At 39.2% G+C, this 15,879-nt stretch overlaps 4 protein-coding genes across 4 annotated transcripts; 1 reads left to right on the top strand and 3 right to left on the bottom strand.

The window, feature by feature from the left end:
* Window positions 1–921: 921 nt before the first annotated feature.
* Window positions 922–7,586, top strand: L201_007064 (uncharacterized protein; the record flags this gene model as incomplete). The annotated part of the gene is made up of 32 exons (XM_066222775.1): window positions 922–1,078; window positions 1,141–1,178; window positions 1,257–1,533; window positions 1,595–1,815; window positions 1,884–1,912; window positions 2,020–2,098; window positions 2,185–2,295; window positions 2,363–2,390; window positions 2,473–2,718; window positions 2,798–2,944; window positions 3,037–3,258; window positions 3,327–3,446; window positions 3,533–3,683; window positions 3,761–4,067; window positions 4,156–4,540; window positions 4,608–4,636; window positions 4,705–4,818; window positions 4,892–4,922; window positions 4,991–5,042; window positions 5,113–5,203; window positions 5,282–5,377; window positions 5,461–5,544; window positions 5,614–5,631; window positions 5,752–5,820; window positions 5,890–6,027; window positions 6,114–6,437; window positions 6,539–6,597; window positions 6,681–6,853; window positions 6,961–7,088; window positions 7,160–7,240; window positions 7,311–7,376; window positions 7,440–7,586. The coding sequence occupies 32 exons, from the start codon at window positions 922–924 to the stop codon at window positions 7,584–7,586; spliced, it is 4,218 nt and encodes a 1,405-aa protein (XP_066078872.1).
* Window positions 7,587–8,095: 509 nt separating this feature from the next.
* Window positions 8,096–10,568, bottom strand: L201_007063 (uncharacterized protein; the record flags this gene model as incomplete). Its single annotated transcript, XM_066222774.1, has 11 exons — window positions 8,096–8,192; window positions 8,253–8,350; window positions 8,424–8,638; window positions 8,742–9,179; window positions 9,360–9,494; window positions 9,563–9,670; window positions 9,729–9,741; window positions 9,815–9,904; window positions 10,005–10,233; window positions 10,301–10,390; window positions 10,477–10,568. 11 exons carry the CDS (start codon window positions 10,566–10,568, stop codon window positions 8,096–8,098), a joined length of 1,605 nt encoding a protein of 534 aa, XP_066078871.1.
* Window positions 10,569–11,404: 836 nt separating this feature from the next.
* On the bottom strand, window positions 11,405–13,150 carry L201_007062 (uncharacterized protein; the record flags this gene model as incomplete). Its single annotated transcript, XM_066222773.1, has 7 exons — window positions 11,405–11,589; window positions 11,666–11,807; window positions 11,878–12,019; window positions 12,087–12,190; window positions 12,254–12,715; window positions 12,789–13,056; window positions 13,110–13,150. 7 exons carry the CDS (start codon window positions 13,148–13,150, stop codon window positions 11,405–11,407), a joined length of 1,344 nt encoding a protein of 447 aa, XP_066078870.1.
* A 623-nt stretch (window positions 13,151–13,773) lies between these two features.
* On the bottom strand, window positions 13,774–15,584 carry L201_007061 (uncharacterized protein; the record flags this gene model as incomplete). The annotated part of the gene is made up of 6 exons (XM_066222772.1): window positions 13,774–14,006; window positions 14,075–14,206; window positions 14,275–14,951; window positions 15,013–15,100; window positions 15,160–15,254; window positions 15,319–15,584. 6 exons carry the CDS (start codon window positions 15,582–15,584, stop codon window positions 13,774–13,776), a joined length of 1,491 nt encoding a protein of 496 aa, XP_066078869.1.
* Window positions 15,585–15,879: the final 295 nt, after the last annotated feature.

Here is a 15,879-nt window from a genome sequence, read left to right as displayed (position 1 = left end):
ATATATTTTGATGATGACAAGTGACTAATACAGAATTGAGGAATATATTGTCGAGATACTGTTAAACATCTAATGTATTGTTGAATCAATGATAGCGGTCGGGTCGTGTGAAGGTCAAGTACTGAAATGAGATGATGTAGTGGCGTGTACGAGTACTATGAGGATTAAGAACGAATTGCCACGTGGCTTATAGGCTGGAAGCGGTAAGGTGGCGGGCCTATATACATCAAGGAATAACAAGCATAACAAACAAGATGAAGGCTTGAAAGGAATGAATGCATGGACGGTTAAATTCAGAAGCGATAATCTTAACCCAGCTTGTATCGGTCAGAAGTGTTGTTACTAACTGCAAACTTTACAACAAATAAATGATGAATTTGTCATTCAGAATATGTAGCAGTCCTTCAAAACTGACATGCAATTGAGTGAGTGATGAGTGACAAATATCGAAAAATTGGCTCAGATTATGCTTTTAGTGCAAAATCGTTAAAAAAGGATACGGTGAATCTAAGGAATTCAAGTCTGGTCGACTCGCTCGTCATGACATTTTTCGCTACTTAGTTGGGAGCATACGAACGTATCTGACAAGGTGGAAGGTAAAAGCTACTTTCTTCCATGAAAGGATGCTTAGAAAGCTTCGGCCGATGCTGACGATAACATCGGAAAGGATGGACGAGATACTTATCCTTTGTTTCGACTTTGAAAGAGTTATCTGATAACGTCTCAGATTAAAGCACACTTGGTTGAAACTATATAAGTAGTCCCATACAGCTTAGTATACATTGCTGTATATTTGATAAGACAACTCACTTCATTAATTCTTCCTAACTAACTCTCCAACCGCATACAACTTATCTAACTAAACATAAAGTACATCTGTAGTGCATCAAGTGGAGAAGCAAATCCATCGATGGAATTACAATGCCAATACCATTCTATCATCCTGTACCCGCTACTCCAGCTATATATGGAAATGAACCACTTCCAGAAAACAAAGCAAATTTATTCTCTAGAATAGTTTTTCAATGGGTAACTCCTATTATGAGAGTTGGTTATTCAAGACCACTGGAAGCTGATGGTGAGTAGGCACAGCGTCTTATATAGATATAGATGCCGATGCTAACAATTATTGGTACTCAGATCTGTGGACTCTTACTAGCGATCTAGAATGTAAGACTGTAAGTTTGCTCATATCGAGCAATCACAAGATATTGCAATGGGATGTTCTATTGATATCTATAGCTATTGTAATATAGATTGCCAATCAACTTCAATCCCATTTCCATGAGCAACCGACTAAAAAAGGTAAGAAGGAGAAGGCTGAAGTTTATGAAAGGAGAGACTCTTCATATAGTGGGCAAACAGAAAGCTTCACTCTAGATAATAAATCTAATATTGGCATCAATAGGATGGAGGATGAAGGTAGCGAAAAGGAAGGAATTCAAAAGAAAGACAGACGTAGCTTATTGCGAGCTATGTATATGACAGTGTGGATGAGTTGGTGGAAGGCTGTCGTGTTTAAAGGTTGCGCAGGTAAGTTCACCCTACATCCGAACGTTCTTGTAAAAATTGCTTATAATCGTTGGGATCTTAGCTGGATTGCAAATAACTACTCCTCTAATTACCAAGATATTGATAGAGCAATTAACTCTGTCTCATGATCATCATCAAGATCCTGCAAATGAATTACCAAAATCAATTGGTTATATGATAGGCATATCGTTTGGTTTATTCGTTATGGTGCAAAGTGCAAGTTTGTTCTCTTATCAAGCTCTACAAAGAGGTAGTGTAATAGGGTTTATGATGAGAGCTGCAGTAAGTCTATAATTTTTGCTTTTGTTGATATGCCAAGGATTTGCAGCTGATGAGTATCGTTAATAAAGCTCATCGACTTGATAGGAAGAAGATCCATGTAAGTGTCAAATCGTTAGCACCTTGAGCAATTTAGTCTCACAAATACTTGCTATCCATTACAACGATAGAAAGGTGGTTAAAGCTGAATCGATTCTCTACAAATAGGAAATTATCAAGTAAATCAAAAATCGAATTTACCAGTGGTAAATTAACTACAATGGTGTCTGCTGATGCGTCTTTTCTGGTGAGCTAGTTCACGCTCAAACGTCAATCAAATCATCCATCAAGGTGTTTGGATGGCTTACTCATATTAATGACTTTTTCATTCAGGATTTCTCCGCCCCTATGACACTGGATTTAGTTGTTCAACCTATACAGATCGCTGTTGGGCTGGGTTTATTGATTTGGACCTTGGGATATTCAGCTTTGGTTGGTTTGGCTGTATGTGAATTTTGGTGTTGTCTCGACAATTGTACAAAATCGCTTGCTAATTTATCGACATCATCAGGTCTTAGCTTTAGCAGGTCCGCTTCAAGGTATGTTGAATTTCTCTGACAATAGATTGTATCATCTTTGGACTAAATTTTGTTATTTTATAATATCTTCTCACTTCCTCAGCTTACATGTTCAGCCGGATGATAAAAACCAGACAATCTCAATTGAAATACGTTGATTCACGTGTAAGATTATTATCAGAAACTATAACATCAATCAGATCAGTTAAATTGTTCTCATATGTTAACTTTTTTTCGAGCAAAGTGAATGAGATGAGAAAGAATGAATTAATATATTTAAAAAAGAATGGTTTTAATAGAGCCACAATGAATGCTACAATGGCTTTTATACCTACTTTGGCTGCAGTCTGTAAGTAGACTTTACATCTACTCCGACCAAGACAGAAGAGAATCAATTATGCTAACGTTTTATGTTAATTGATTTTCAGTAACATTCGTTACATACGGTCTTACAGGACATCAACTGAATGCGGCAACTATATTTTCAGGTTTACAATATTTCAATGTATTGAAAACCCCAATCTCGTTTTTACCTATGTGTTTTACTGCTGTTAGTGATGCCTTAGTTGGAATTCGTATGTTTAATTCAATGTTTACTTTGTAGCTATAGTTGTTGTACAAATCAGCTGACAACACCATATTGCCCGATATCATTTACGTCAAATAGGTCGTATTGAGTCGTTGTTTCATGCAGAAGAGATTCCATCTAAACTCAACATTGATCACCAGTCAAAGTACGCTATCGACATTAAAGGTGATTTCCAATTTGAAAGTTCACCTGAAAGTGAAAACGCTTCCGAAAAGAATAGTAATGTTAAAAATGAAAAGGAGTCAAAGACAAATAGTGAACCTTTTGCTTTGAGGGGAATCAACTTGAAAGTCCCCCGAGGTGAGTTCTCTGATCCTAATAGCTAGCTTAGATCCATGCATTAAAAGCTTAACTTTGTTCCCACCCAGGATCTCTTGTCTGTGTAGTCGGCCGAGTAGGTACAGGTAAATCAGCATTGCTTTCATCAATGATCGGGGATATGAAACAATTAAGTGGACATACTGTATTCGGCAGTGACATAAGTTATGGTAAGTTTCAAGTTCCTTCTGAAAAACTTGTGGCATGAATTGTATTAGGATACTGACAAATTTTTCCGTGATCTCTTGTAACTCAGTACCACAATACGCCTGGATACACTCAGGGAGTGTACGAGATAACATTACTTTTTCAGCTTCTCCCGAAGAAATCGATTTTGACAGGTTGAATATGATCATTGATTCATGTGCTTTGAGAGATGATATAAATAATATGCCAAATGGTGATCTGTAAGTTTGCTATTTCGTAGTGCGGATAAAAGTGGTGTCAAGTGGAAGCTGATAAACTTTTCTATTATCCGTTGTAGGACTAATGTCGGTGAAAAAGGATTGTTACTTTCAGGAGGACAAAGGCAAAGAATCTCAATAGCAAGATCAATGTACTCCAATTCATCTATTACCTTGATGGATGATCCATTATCAGCAGTGGATGTAAATGTTTCTAAACATATCTTGCAAAATTGTTTGTTGAAACAAGGAACACAAGAAGCTAAAGAGAAAACAAAAGTTATAGTTACACATCAAGTTGATCTTCTACCTCACGCAGATCTTTCCTTGGTTCTTGATAGAGACGATTCAGGTCAAGGTAGAATTGTGCAACAAGGCACATTCGAGGTAAGTCAGACCCCATCATAACCTAAGGACAGACAAGTAAGAGCCATGTGGAACTGAATTTCAGTTTTCATGTAATTGTGAATTGCAGGTTTTGATAGATCAGACAGGCCCATTCCGATCATTTATCTCGGAACATAAATCTTATCATCGTGATACACCATCTTCTCCTCCGTCTATCAAAACTGAAGAAGCAGAATCCAAAGTAAAGACCAATCCAGTGAAAAACGATAAAAAGCAGAAAACAGGGGTCACAGATGTTGGAATGGAAGAAGATAGACAAATAGGTTCAATACCTTGGTCTGTCTATACAACATACTTCAAATCTATGGGCAATATTTTATGGCCACTGACTTTTGGTATAATGTTATTACTCACTCAAGTAGTAACTGTTGGGAATAGTTTGTGGTTAGGTTGGTGGTCAGCCAACAAATTCGATGTTCTAGGTCAAGGTGGTTATATGGGTATCTATGCGGGTAAGAGAGAAGCGCAAAAATGCCTCGACCATGATGGACAGCTGATCATACAGGATGGATTTCATAGCTTTGGGCTTCGCTATTGGGTTTTTCACCGTAAGTCTCCTACTCAATTTGGTGACCTACAGTATCATAGGTTCACCTCACTGATTTCTCCATCATAGTGGGCGGCGTCATACACAATGTTTGTAGCTGGACTGAAAGCCTCCTATAGACTGTTTGAACAAGCCTGGGGACATGTCATGAGAGCACCTGTGAACTGGCACGACCAAACTCCGGTAAGCATACAGTATGATGATTTACACAAAAATTCAAGTGTCAGAGCTAATTGGAGCTTGTTCCAATTTTTAGAGTGGTAGAATCATTAATAGACTTTCCAAAGGTAATTTTCAACACAAATTTCAGCTGCTATTTGGTTATATTGCTAATATGATGTGCACTTTTCAACAGACATTGAGATGCTAGATGACCGAATGGCATTTTCCTGGGAAACACTTCTTGTGTATGCTCAAAATTTCCTGCTAGATCAGGAATCATATGCTTGTTTTAGCTGACTTTCACGATTATTTTAGCAATGGTTTAGCTGCGGTCGGAACTTTCGGTCTGATTCTATATACATATCCATGGTTAGGTATAGCATTTATACCACTTTGTCTTTTCTATGTAAGTTTGATTTGTGAATTTTTGTTCTACGCATGAACGCAAGACGGATTTGCTTACCATTATAATGCTGGTGCATAGTGGATCTGCGGATCATATTATAGACAAACATCAAGAGAAATCAAAAGAATCGATTCAATAACTAGATCAAATATATATAGTTCCTTTGGTGAACAGGTGAAAATTTACTCCGTTGACTCGATAAATTGATCAAAAGTGCTTTTGCAGAATGACTGATTTTATTGGTTTTGTTAATGTAGCTTACAGGATTATCTGTCATTCGAGCTTTTGGTAAACAAGATATATTTCAAGATAGAATGCAAAAAGCTATCAACGTTGAAGGTGTAAGTACAATTAATACCATCCGCTTGATAAATCGAAAGTTTATTGATATACATTCTCTTGTATTAAAGCGTGCCTACATCTTGACGGTATGTTTATCTTTTGTTCTTGTAAAGCTCTGTGTTGATGCGATGAGTTTTTCTCGGACTTAGCTTGTGATTCAGAGGTAAGCTTTTTTGTTGTTCCGGTTTTTAACGTTGAGGTGAAAGCTTACAGGTATCCTATATGATAGATGGCTAGGTGTCAGATTAGACCTATCATCAAACCTATTGATATTAGTAGGTTTTCACAAATGTTACGTCAATCTTGAACTACGTATTTATTGACCTTGACGTTTTTGGTTCCAGCTTATTGCAATTTTCGGTATTCTTTTCCGGTATTCGGTCAATCCTTCTTCTTTCGGAGTCGTGTTTTCATATGCTTTATCTGCAGCACAACTGTTTTCCAATCTGGTGTCACTATATGCGCAAGTCGAATTGGAAATGGTGAGCTGAAGAAAATCCACGTATAAATACCTTCTCAACAACGACCATTTGTGAACTGATACCCCGCATCTTGGCACACTTTCCAGAACAATGCAGAACGTATATTACATTATACATCATTGCCCCTTGAACCATCCCCGTATTTACCTGAAGATCCACCCGAAGCTCAATGGCCAACTAAAGGTGAAATGATATTCAGAAATGTTTCTCTAAAATATTCAGATTCCATCGATAGTCCGTGGGTATTGAAAAAATTGAGATTCTCAGTTGAGTCAGGCGAAAAGATTGGTATAATCGGCAGGACAGGAGCGGGCAAATCAAGTTTGGTAAATGCTATTTTGAGAATGAATGATATCAAAGGTGAAATTAGAGTTGATGGGTTAAATTTAAGTAAAATTGGCTTAGATACTGTGAGTTCTCAGTCTAGTTTGAGATAAAACCCCATGATATCGATTGGATCATGATTGAGATATACCACAAAGGAAAGCAGATACTGATTATGGCAATGTAGGTGCGGGAAAGAATTGCTATCATCCCTCAAGACGCTTTCCTGTTCGAAGGAACTGTCAGGTGAGTAACTTCAATGTTCTCCCAAGCAATCTCTGGATATTCGACGGCAGTACTGATTTACAATTCTCGCAATTATACTTCAGAGATAACCTAGATCCACTTTCGATACATAACGATGACTATTTGAATCCACTTCTATCTTTAATACATTCAGATCCATTATTACCTGCTTCACAATCTACAAAAGACAAATTCAAACTTGATTCACAAGTTACTTCAGAAGGAACTAACTTTAGTGCAGGTGAAAAGCAGTTATGTGAGTCATTCTATCATATGATATCCGTCGATCTTCTGGGTTACGTTCTTTTCAACTGCTAGACTAATTTTTGTCCAAAAAATCCTTTGTTTTTGCTTTTTTGATAGTGGCTTTAATTCGAGCTTTAGCTAGAAACACAAAAATCCTATTACTTGATGAAGCTACATCATCTGTTGATCCTGAGACTGATGCTTTAATCCAACGTATAATTCAGAATCATCTCAATGGAGTTACCGTGAGTCCCAATCCCAACAATGACTCACTTGATCAGTGCTAATGCAGAGTTGCAACTATGATTTGCTGTAGTTGATCTCAATTGCTCATCGATTACAAACTGTCGCCTATTACGATAGGATCTTAGTACTTGATCAAGGTAGAGTAGTGGAGGTGAGTCCCGACTAAATCCTCTTTCTATCATTTCGATGGAAAAAAATAACTTACTGATGAGCCGGTATAGTATCACACCCCACTCAGCCTGTACGATATAAGAGATTCCATTTTCCGTCAATTATGTGATCGAGTTGTAGGTACAGTACATGAAATATCGTTTCGATACTGCTACTAACATTCATCGTTATTTTTGTAGCAATTGCGTCGAATAGATCTACTTAAACTCCGACATGACGCTTTATACGCCTTTCAAGCTGCTAAAGACGATACTTCTCTATTCAACCATTATTCAATAGCTGAAGCCTGGGCTCAAGGAGGTGGAGTAAGGGTTTCGGGCGTATAAGCAATAATATCGATACAAATCTTTAGGTGATTTTATATGTAAGGAGATAGGCCGAATGTGAACATTGTTGTATCACTGGTAACAAGTTTGCGTATACGTCTATACATAAGTCTACGAATGAATATGTATAGTGGTTCGGAGTATGATAACTATCAACTCAGTTAGTTGTGAAGAATTCTAGACGAGGCACATTTTGTTGACAATTTTTGCAGAACGGCTTCAGCTAAATCTGCCTCTCCTTTTCTCTGAGGCCTATCCTATAAATCTTCCTACGAAATTTACAATCCTCCATTTTTCGAACTCGCCGACGTATTTTTCGATCATGTCATAATACTAATCCAACGTGTCTTTACGAAATGATGCTCTCGACCTTTCGGTAAAGAATGCGCCTGTAGTTTTGGTTCCCGCACTGCGTTCATGCCTTGGCGATTTCTGCATAATACAATGATATAAGTGAAAGAAATCCAACATTTGGGTCGTATTAACACCGCTTTGCCCTTTTCAGATGATTAGTGAACCGCCTCTGACATCCTTTGTTTCGGACTTCCTTCTGTAGTCGTTTTGTCCATTTCATCCTCTATATTTTCGTTGGGGCGGAAATGTAATCTACGGTAGAGAAGATAATTAGCAAAGTCTCAAGGTTATTCCTTGACAAGCATAACTCACGGTGTGGTAGGATCAACTGGTGAAGATTTTCCTAAAGCTGCCTTAACTCTTTGTCCTGCACCAGTACCAAATACAACCTCAACTTCTTCCAAAGTCATCTGATTATCATCAGAGATTCCATCAGCTTTTATTCGCCACATTACGAACCTACTATCACAAATGAGGACTTACTCCTTTAGTTTCGGGATAAGTGAAGTAAATAATCAAGAAGGCTATTGCCATACAACCAGCAAAGAAGATCCATACCCATCCGTGCATGTGTCTGTACATTGGCAAAGCTGAGTACTGTGTAGCGAAACCCATTCCCATTGAAAAGACATTGGCAATCGCATAACCTCTTGCGCGTAAACCGGCGGAATAGATTTCGGCCGGTAGCATGTTGACCACTATGTCAATGGAAAGAAAATGTCAGCAGGATATTACCGTTATATGTACATATATGCTTGGAGAAGGGTAGTGTAGAAACGGATGATAAGTCAAATCACATACCAGGCGAGAAGAAGGTTACCCAAAGGAACCATTGAATCAAGTAAACGCTAACAAAGCCTGCACCCGCCGCTCTATTGGTTATGCCTTTATCAAAGATTCCGATTGTAATAGCACCTTGTATAACAAGCATAATAGCAGCTTGACCAATACCAATGAGATAATTTGTTCGTCTACCCCAGACATCTAAAAGATAACCACCTACAATGCCACCAACACACCAAGAGGCATTTTGGATTCCTGAAATTCCAAATTGAAGATGAGGATCGGTGATACCTGCACTACTAAACACGATTGTGTAATAATAAGTAAATATACTGCCACCGTTCCACGGCCAGAAACACTGGGAAGAGATAGCGACGAAAGATCTATATCGAGCAGCTTTAGTTTTCCAGAAAGCGGACCATTTATCTTGACCGTGAGCTTGATCCCAGGAGATCGCTACAAAAAATTCAGAATGGGCGCGTCAGATCGGAAGCGCGCGCAACTTTTTGAAGGCTGCCAAAGAAGGCGGACTAGCCCGCCTACCAGCAGATCGTATAGACGAAATGTGTTGGGTAGATGGGAAAAGGCGCTTGAAAGAGGAGTGAAGGAAGGAATCTAGTGTAGCGGTCCACTCACCAGCTCTCATCGCTTCGTATTCTATCTCAGCTGCTTCTGACAATACCAATTCACCTTCATATTGATGTCCACCATGTAATTTACTCAAAACACGTCTACATTCTTTGTCCTTACCCTTCTCAAACAGGTAACGAGCTAGACAAAGTAGGTTAGCGGTTCAAAGGATCATCCGTTTTGAAGCGCCACATTTGACTCTTACTCACGCGATTCTGGTACCCATGGCAGAATTACTAATAGTAGCGTTGCAGGTATGAATGTTATACCCAATGCTGCTCTCCATCCTGTATTTGATGCGGAATACGATACACCGTCTAAACGTAACCTCAGCCAAAATAGTCATAATATATATTTATAAGAGATATTACGCACAGACTAGTCCAGCCTGTTTTAGTGTCCGTCTGTTCAGCCATAAAGTTCCATTCGCAGTCTAACACTTGAATGTAACTCTGACTTACAGCTAAAAGACCGAAGAAATTACCAGTCATCAACGAAAACGATGAGACAAAACCTCTGTCTTCCTTTGCTGCTATTTCCACTGCGTAGATCTAGGTAGTGAGTACATAGCCAGGTAAGCTGTAAGTTCCGCTTTTACAAGCGCAATGATAATAACAATTACATTCTGCCCGCAGAATATTTTCGACATACCTGATATCCTAATAGCAAAAACCCAATACTAACACCTTCAATAACTCTAGCCGCTATAACTATTCCAAAACTACCTGACCAAACCAATAAAGCGGTTGATAATTCCATTAACAAAGCACCAATAACCATTGTTGGTTTTCTACCTAGATTATCCAAGAAAAAAGCCGCTATCAACCCTCCAACAAGCTGTCCAAGGGAATATACCGGACCAATCCATTGATTCTTGTTACTGATACACCCCCCACAGAGCGTGTCAGGATTTACATACAGGCTCAGGAAGTAAGCAAATAACTTACTCTGGTATACCCACAGCTGGATCATAACCTAAATGAGTTATCCAAGATGGCATCTGGATGATCGAAGCTATTACCGAAGCTTCATATGACCTGATCGTGGAATAGAAAGTTAGTGGATACATATTACAGCTATAAGGTACCTATCGTTGTGAAATGACAAAATCGTGACAGCTTACCAGCCATCACCGCTCAAACTCAAGCCTAGTAAAATAACATATCTGTATATCTTGCACCTATCCCAATGTCTGAGATTGTCTGACCACTTCATTGCAGATGTTTGGCCTATCGACCTTGTTCTGATACCTAAATGTATGTCTGATAAGTTGTCTCTAGCGATGTGTCTGTCTCCGACGGGAAGAAGTGGTGTCTGATCAAAGCTGTCTTGCTGCTCTGAACGATGCTGACTTGAGGAGAACGAAAACACGTTGATTAAGCTGCTTAGTCTAAATGTGTGTATGTATCAACGAAGACCCTCCATAAGCGTTGGATACAATCAAATGATCGACAATAAACTTGCAAAGACGCATGTGCAATATGACAAGAATTATTTAACGTATCATTCTGTATCACAACCATTAAGAAAGCTAAACTTCATGATTTCTTGATAAACAAGAAATAATCGATCTTGGATAACGATCGGAAAACTCAATTAAGTATCATACCTGAACCTAGCGTAAGGTACAAAAGCTAGAAGAAACCTCTTTTAATTCCCATATCCAATTTTAGCCCAAGACTGGTCACCTGGATCTTCTTAACAGCTTATGATTCTCTCGCTTCGTGTCATTATTCCCTGGAAATACCTTAGACCTCTAGTTTACGATACTTCGTTCAAATCAGAAGTCCGAACAACCTCTCTCATGCCCGGGCAGTGATTTTGGTATGCTTTAATCGGTTCCAAGATGTCAGATATTACGGCACTGATTCCAGCTTCACACCTGCCAGGAACCTGTCCACCTTTCACGGGAAGAACAGCTTAATACAACTGGCGCGGATATCATCATAACCGATATGACCAACCGTCACATTCATTGTATTTGCCAGCAGCTGGTATCGATCTCAATCGCATTTGAATGCAAGATAATAGGACAATATGGTACTATCTATTTAAGCTGGGAAGCCCTCCAAGCTACCTGAGACCAATCTACCTTCTTTGATTACAGCTAAAAGATTCTCTTCTGGTCTATCAAGAATCGTTATATCATCCAGAGGATTCTTCGACAATACGACTAAATCAGCTATTGCATCGGCTTTGACGACACCCAATTGCCCCTCGTATCCAAGCATTTTGGCTGTAGAACATCATGACCGAACGATAGATCAGTATTGCGCTTCTTGCTTAGGTATACAAGAGAAATCATGACCCACCTGCATTGACAGTAGCTTGCCGTAAAATCACGTCGGAAGGCAGAACTATAGATCTTATACTGAATTCTTCTGTTTGTAAAGCATGCATCGAGTTGAGTAAATCCGTTCCAAAGCAAATTTGTACTCCAGCTTCATGCGCGAGCTGATTCAGTATTGGATGCACCAGCTTGACTAGACCGCAAATGAATAAGAGTACCATGCATCAAACTCACTTTTAAAGACTCAAGTCCTTTAGTCATAACATATTTATTCTTTTCCATACCAGAAGGTGGAAGGACCTTGTCAAAAGGAGGACGGGTGAAAGCCCCGTAAGTCGCGAGAGTCGGTGTAAGCCAGATTCCCTTTTCGCTCAAGCTGAAATATAATACAGTCAGCTTGTAAGCAATACAGGTTTTGACAATTGAGCATATCATGTACTCACAGCTTAGCTGTATCTTCATCCAAGCAGTTACCATGTTCAATACCCTTAACCCCGTTATCCACAGCATGACGAATCGCTTCAGGGGTATAAGCATGTGCTGTGCACTGCATTCAATAAATAGCGGTCAGTCACATTTCTCATATCTATGCCGATTAATTTTGACATACCGTTAATCTACCAGAGTTCCAAGCAGTATAAGTCGCTGCTCTAACTTCTTCTGGAGTAAATTGAATAGATTCTATAGAATCATAAGGACTTGCTACACCACCACCGATCATGAGTTTGATGAAATCTGCTCCAGCTTTTATCTCTTCCCTTACAGCTTTCAATACACCCGGTACACCATCACAGGTTCTACCACTACTATAAACATGTCCACAGCATCCTTCATTCGCGCCTGATATTGAAGGTAATGAATCTCCATGACCACCAGTTTGACTAATTACATATCCACATTGGATTAATCTTGGTCCAGAAATCACTCCCTCTTCTAATGCATTCGCAATTAACTTGTTTGCACCTCCTAAATCCCTAACTGTGGTGAAACCCCTAGTAAGCATAGTTCTTAATACGAAGGTCGATCTAAGAGCAGCTAATTCCCTGGGTACCTGTCTCATCTGAGCGATTGTCTTTAGGGTGACAAACACAATCAGTCAGTTTATCGTGATCAAGCTTCGGATATAAGTGTGATTTTATACTCACAGGTTCACCGGGTGTGTGAATGATATGCACATGACAGTCTATTAATCCTGGACATAGATAGTGACCATCGATATCGACTATATTATTTCGATCATTTTCTTCCACCTCCGAAGAAGGGATGATGGAAACGATTTTACCACCTTCTAGCTTGACAGTTTGTAATTCAGGTAGGACTTTGCCTTTCACTACGTCGATGATTTTGCAATTCACCAAAGTCACCTTGGTTGAGGGTGGTCGTAACCATGGCTTGGGAACAAGGGAAGGAACCCTGTGAAGAACCTGTTAGCTGAGTGAGGCTGCGTGAAAGCCAAGATGACCTACACGTGAGGATTGTAGGTGGGTGGATAAGTCGTTTTTGACATTATATCGATGTTTGACACTGCTAGATATGAATAGATAAATCGTAAAATTGCTTCTATATGATGATATGGATGAACTCTTGGTATTCAACATGTCAAGTATTTAACCTTTTCCTGATCAACGGATTTGACCGAGTGACTTGAATAACCGCCTGGATTGAGTTGCCGTCCATTTTCCTTCCTATGGGAGCTGTTCCATTGTATGTTTGCACCTACTCCTATCCGAATTTATCACAGGACTTCAGCCCCACAACATTTATCTGAGTTACTGCGTTTTGGATAAGGCTAACAGCTATACAAAATTAACGAAAGAATCGCTAACTAGCTATCGAGCCGTGTTAAAAATTGACCGAACAGGTAAAAACGCCATCTCGGTATCCTGGAGTGTAAACCGAAAATGCTGTATATCGCATGCATACAAGAAACCAGGACTACAATATATCATCCAGATACACCCAAATTCTCAATTCAACACAAAACTCTGGGTAAATTCATGGTACTGTATTTCCCAAAATTCACCGTTTACTGATTTCGTTGAGCCAATTTCATTTTCAATCGCTAATTTCAGCTGCTTTCAACGTTGATCAGTCTTTCACATCCCCCATTATGGGTCTCGTACGAATGTTCTACAAAACATATCGGAAACTAAGATCTTGGTTATCTGTCTTGTTATCATAACTCGCTGCTGGACGAGGAACAGCTTCTTCGTTACCTTCTGATGCTAATCTATCTCTTCTAGCGTTTTCCATTTTACAGAGAACCATGAACAAAAGCATGAAGAGGATATAAACACCATACATTGACGAAATAGCTCTCATTGCAGATTTGTATAGTGGGGCCTGGTTATCACGGAAAAGTTCTATTGTAGAATCCCAACATTCAGCTGGAACTCTTGGACCATTATCACAGAAGTAGAACTTCACTTACGAGGTCCGACAATGCATCCTGTGGCGTACCCAAGATAGTAAGCTGTTGAAAATAACGTCTTTCTAGTATGCCCTTTAATGTTTGAAGAAATGATAGATAAGTTGACAGATAAAATATGGTAATTGCAAGTTGCTGCGAACAATTTTTGGTTAGCGTTCTTTCTCGTCTCTCGACCGTGACCACTCCGGAAAAGGACTTACTCATCCAAAGTGCACCAGCAAGTGGCCATTTATTTTTATAGGGTAAAACTTGGAGTAAAATACTACCGATCAAAGGTACTACGGCGCAAATAGCTTGAATATAACCTCTATGATTGGGGAACCTTTTACAGGATAGTACAGCTAATATCAAGCAGGTAGCTTGCATTGCACAAGCAGGAAGTTGAAGTACAGTAGTGATAAAACTTGAATAACCTAAACCATTTAAGATTAAAGTACCGAAATTTAGTACTGTACAAGCACATAATAAGAAAGCCCAACTGAAAACTAAATAGAATTTTGGATCTTTGACTGTTTCCCAAAATTGATCCCATTGAAAATGTCTTTCATGTGCACTTGCATGTTCTCTTGCGACTCTATCATGAGCAATCTGTCTTTCTTCTGTCGTTAAAAACCAAGCGGTTTTCATATCAGCTGGGATCAAATAGGCAAAACCTAACCCAATACAAATGGAGATTGCACCAGCAATTAACATTGCAATTCTCCATCCTGCTAAATGTCCTTTTATAGAACTTAAACCATATAAGAATAATCCACCTAATCCTTGTGCAGCTATATCAGCGGCTGCTAATAAAGCAAATCTTGACGGATGTTCAGCTTTTCGATACCAGAATGAAATCATCAAAACGAAGGCTGGGTAAGCCGAACCTTCCATAAGACTGATGGTATATCAGTATAATCAGCTAAGATCAATCATACTAATTCCGCTTCGACACTTACCCTAATAGGAATCTGACAGCTAGCAAATCGGCTGCTTTTTGAGGTGCGGCTTGAGCCATCATCACACCACCCCATAATACAACGGTAACTTCAGAGAAGTCTCATCAGCTTCATTCTCTCGCTATCCGCCCCGAGCAGGATACTTACCACCAACGTAAAGTTTGATTGAAAACATATGTAATACCTTGATAGAAATCAGTTGGGAAGCGAGAGTACCAAAGTAGAAAATACTTGAAGCCCACCTGGAATAGACAGAGTATCAGCTTGCTCTCTCACAGTGAGCTCCTGTGCCATCTGCCAGCTTACGAATAATCTTGTCCTTTTAGATGTAGATCCTTTTTTAGACCGAAAATAGCAGCGAAAGCCAAACCTCTTTTATCGAGATATTGACAGAAGTATACAGCAATAGCTAAAGGCATGATGACCCTATCGATTTTCCACAGCACTTTTCGTTCTGTGGCTGGATCAATTTCATCAATAATAGTTTGTTCAGCTTCATCTACCTTGATGTCTTCCAAAGGCATTTCTTGCTTTAGCCCATCTGTAGGCACCTCGGGAACGTTATAAGACATCTTGCTTAAACCTCGTTATATTGATTGTCTAATTTCAATATTGGAGTATTTGCAGATCTGGGAGTATTTGATAGACAACAACTAGCTTACCAGAGATAAGGTTCTTCCTTATATAATATCCTGATCTTATTCTTTATCTCTCCCATTCAATTCTCGGGACAGCCAACCCGAAGAGACTGGAAACGTTAGATGCAATAGATCGCCGTTATAGATCGCCGATTTGCGCTGTCTGGTGACCATATTCGTTATTATCTGAAAAATGCCGTAATCCCTTATCCCTCCTTTTCGAAAGGTG

Source organism: Kwoniella dendrophila, chromosome 10, assembly GCF_036810415.1.
Source record: "Kwoniella dendrophila CBS 6074 chromosome 10, complete sequence".
Lineage (NCBI taxonomy): Eukaryota > Fungi > Basidiomycota > Tremellomycetes > Tremellales > Cryptococcaceae > Kwoniella > Kwoniella dendrophila.
This window is presented reverse-complemented; position numbering and strand designations above follow the sequence as displayed.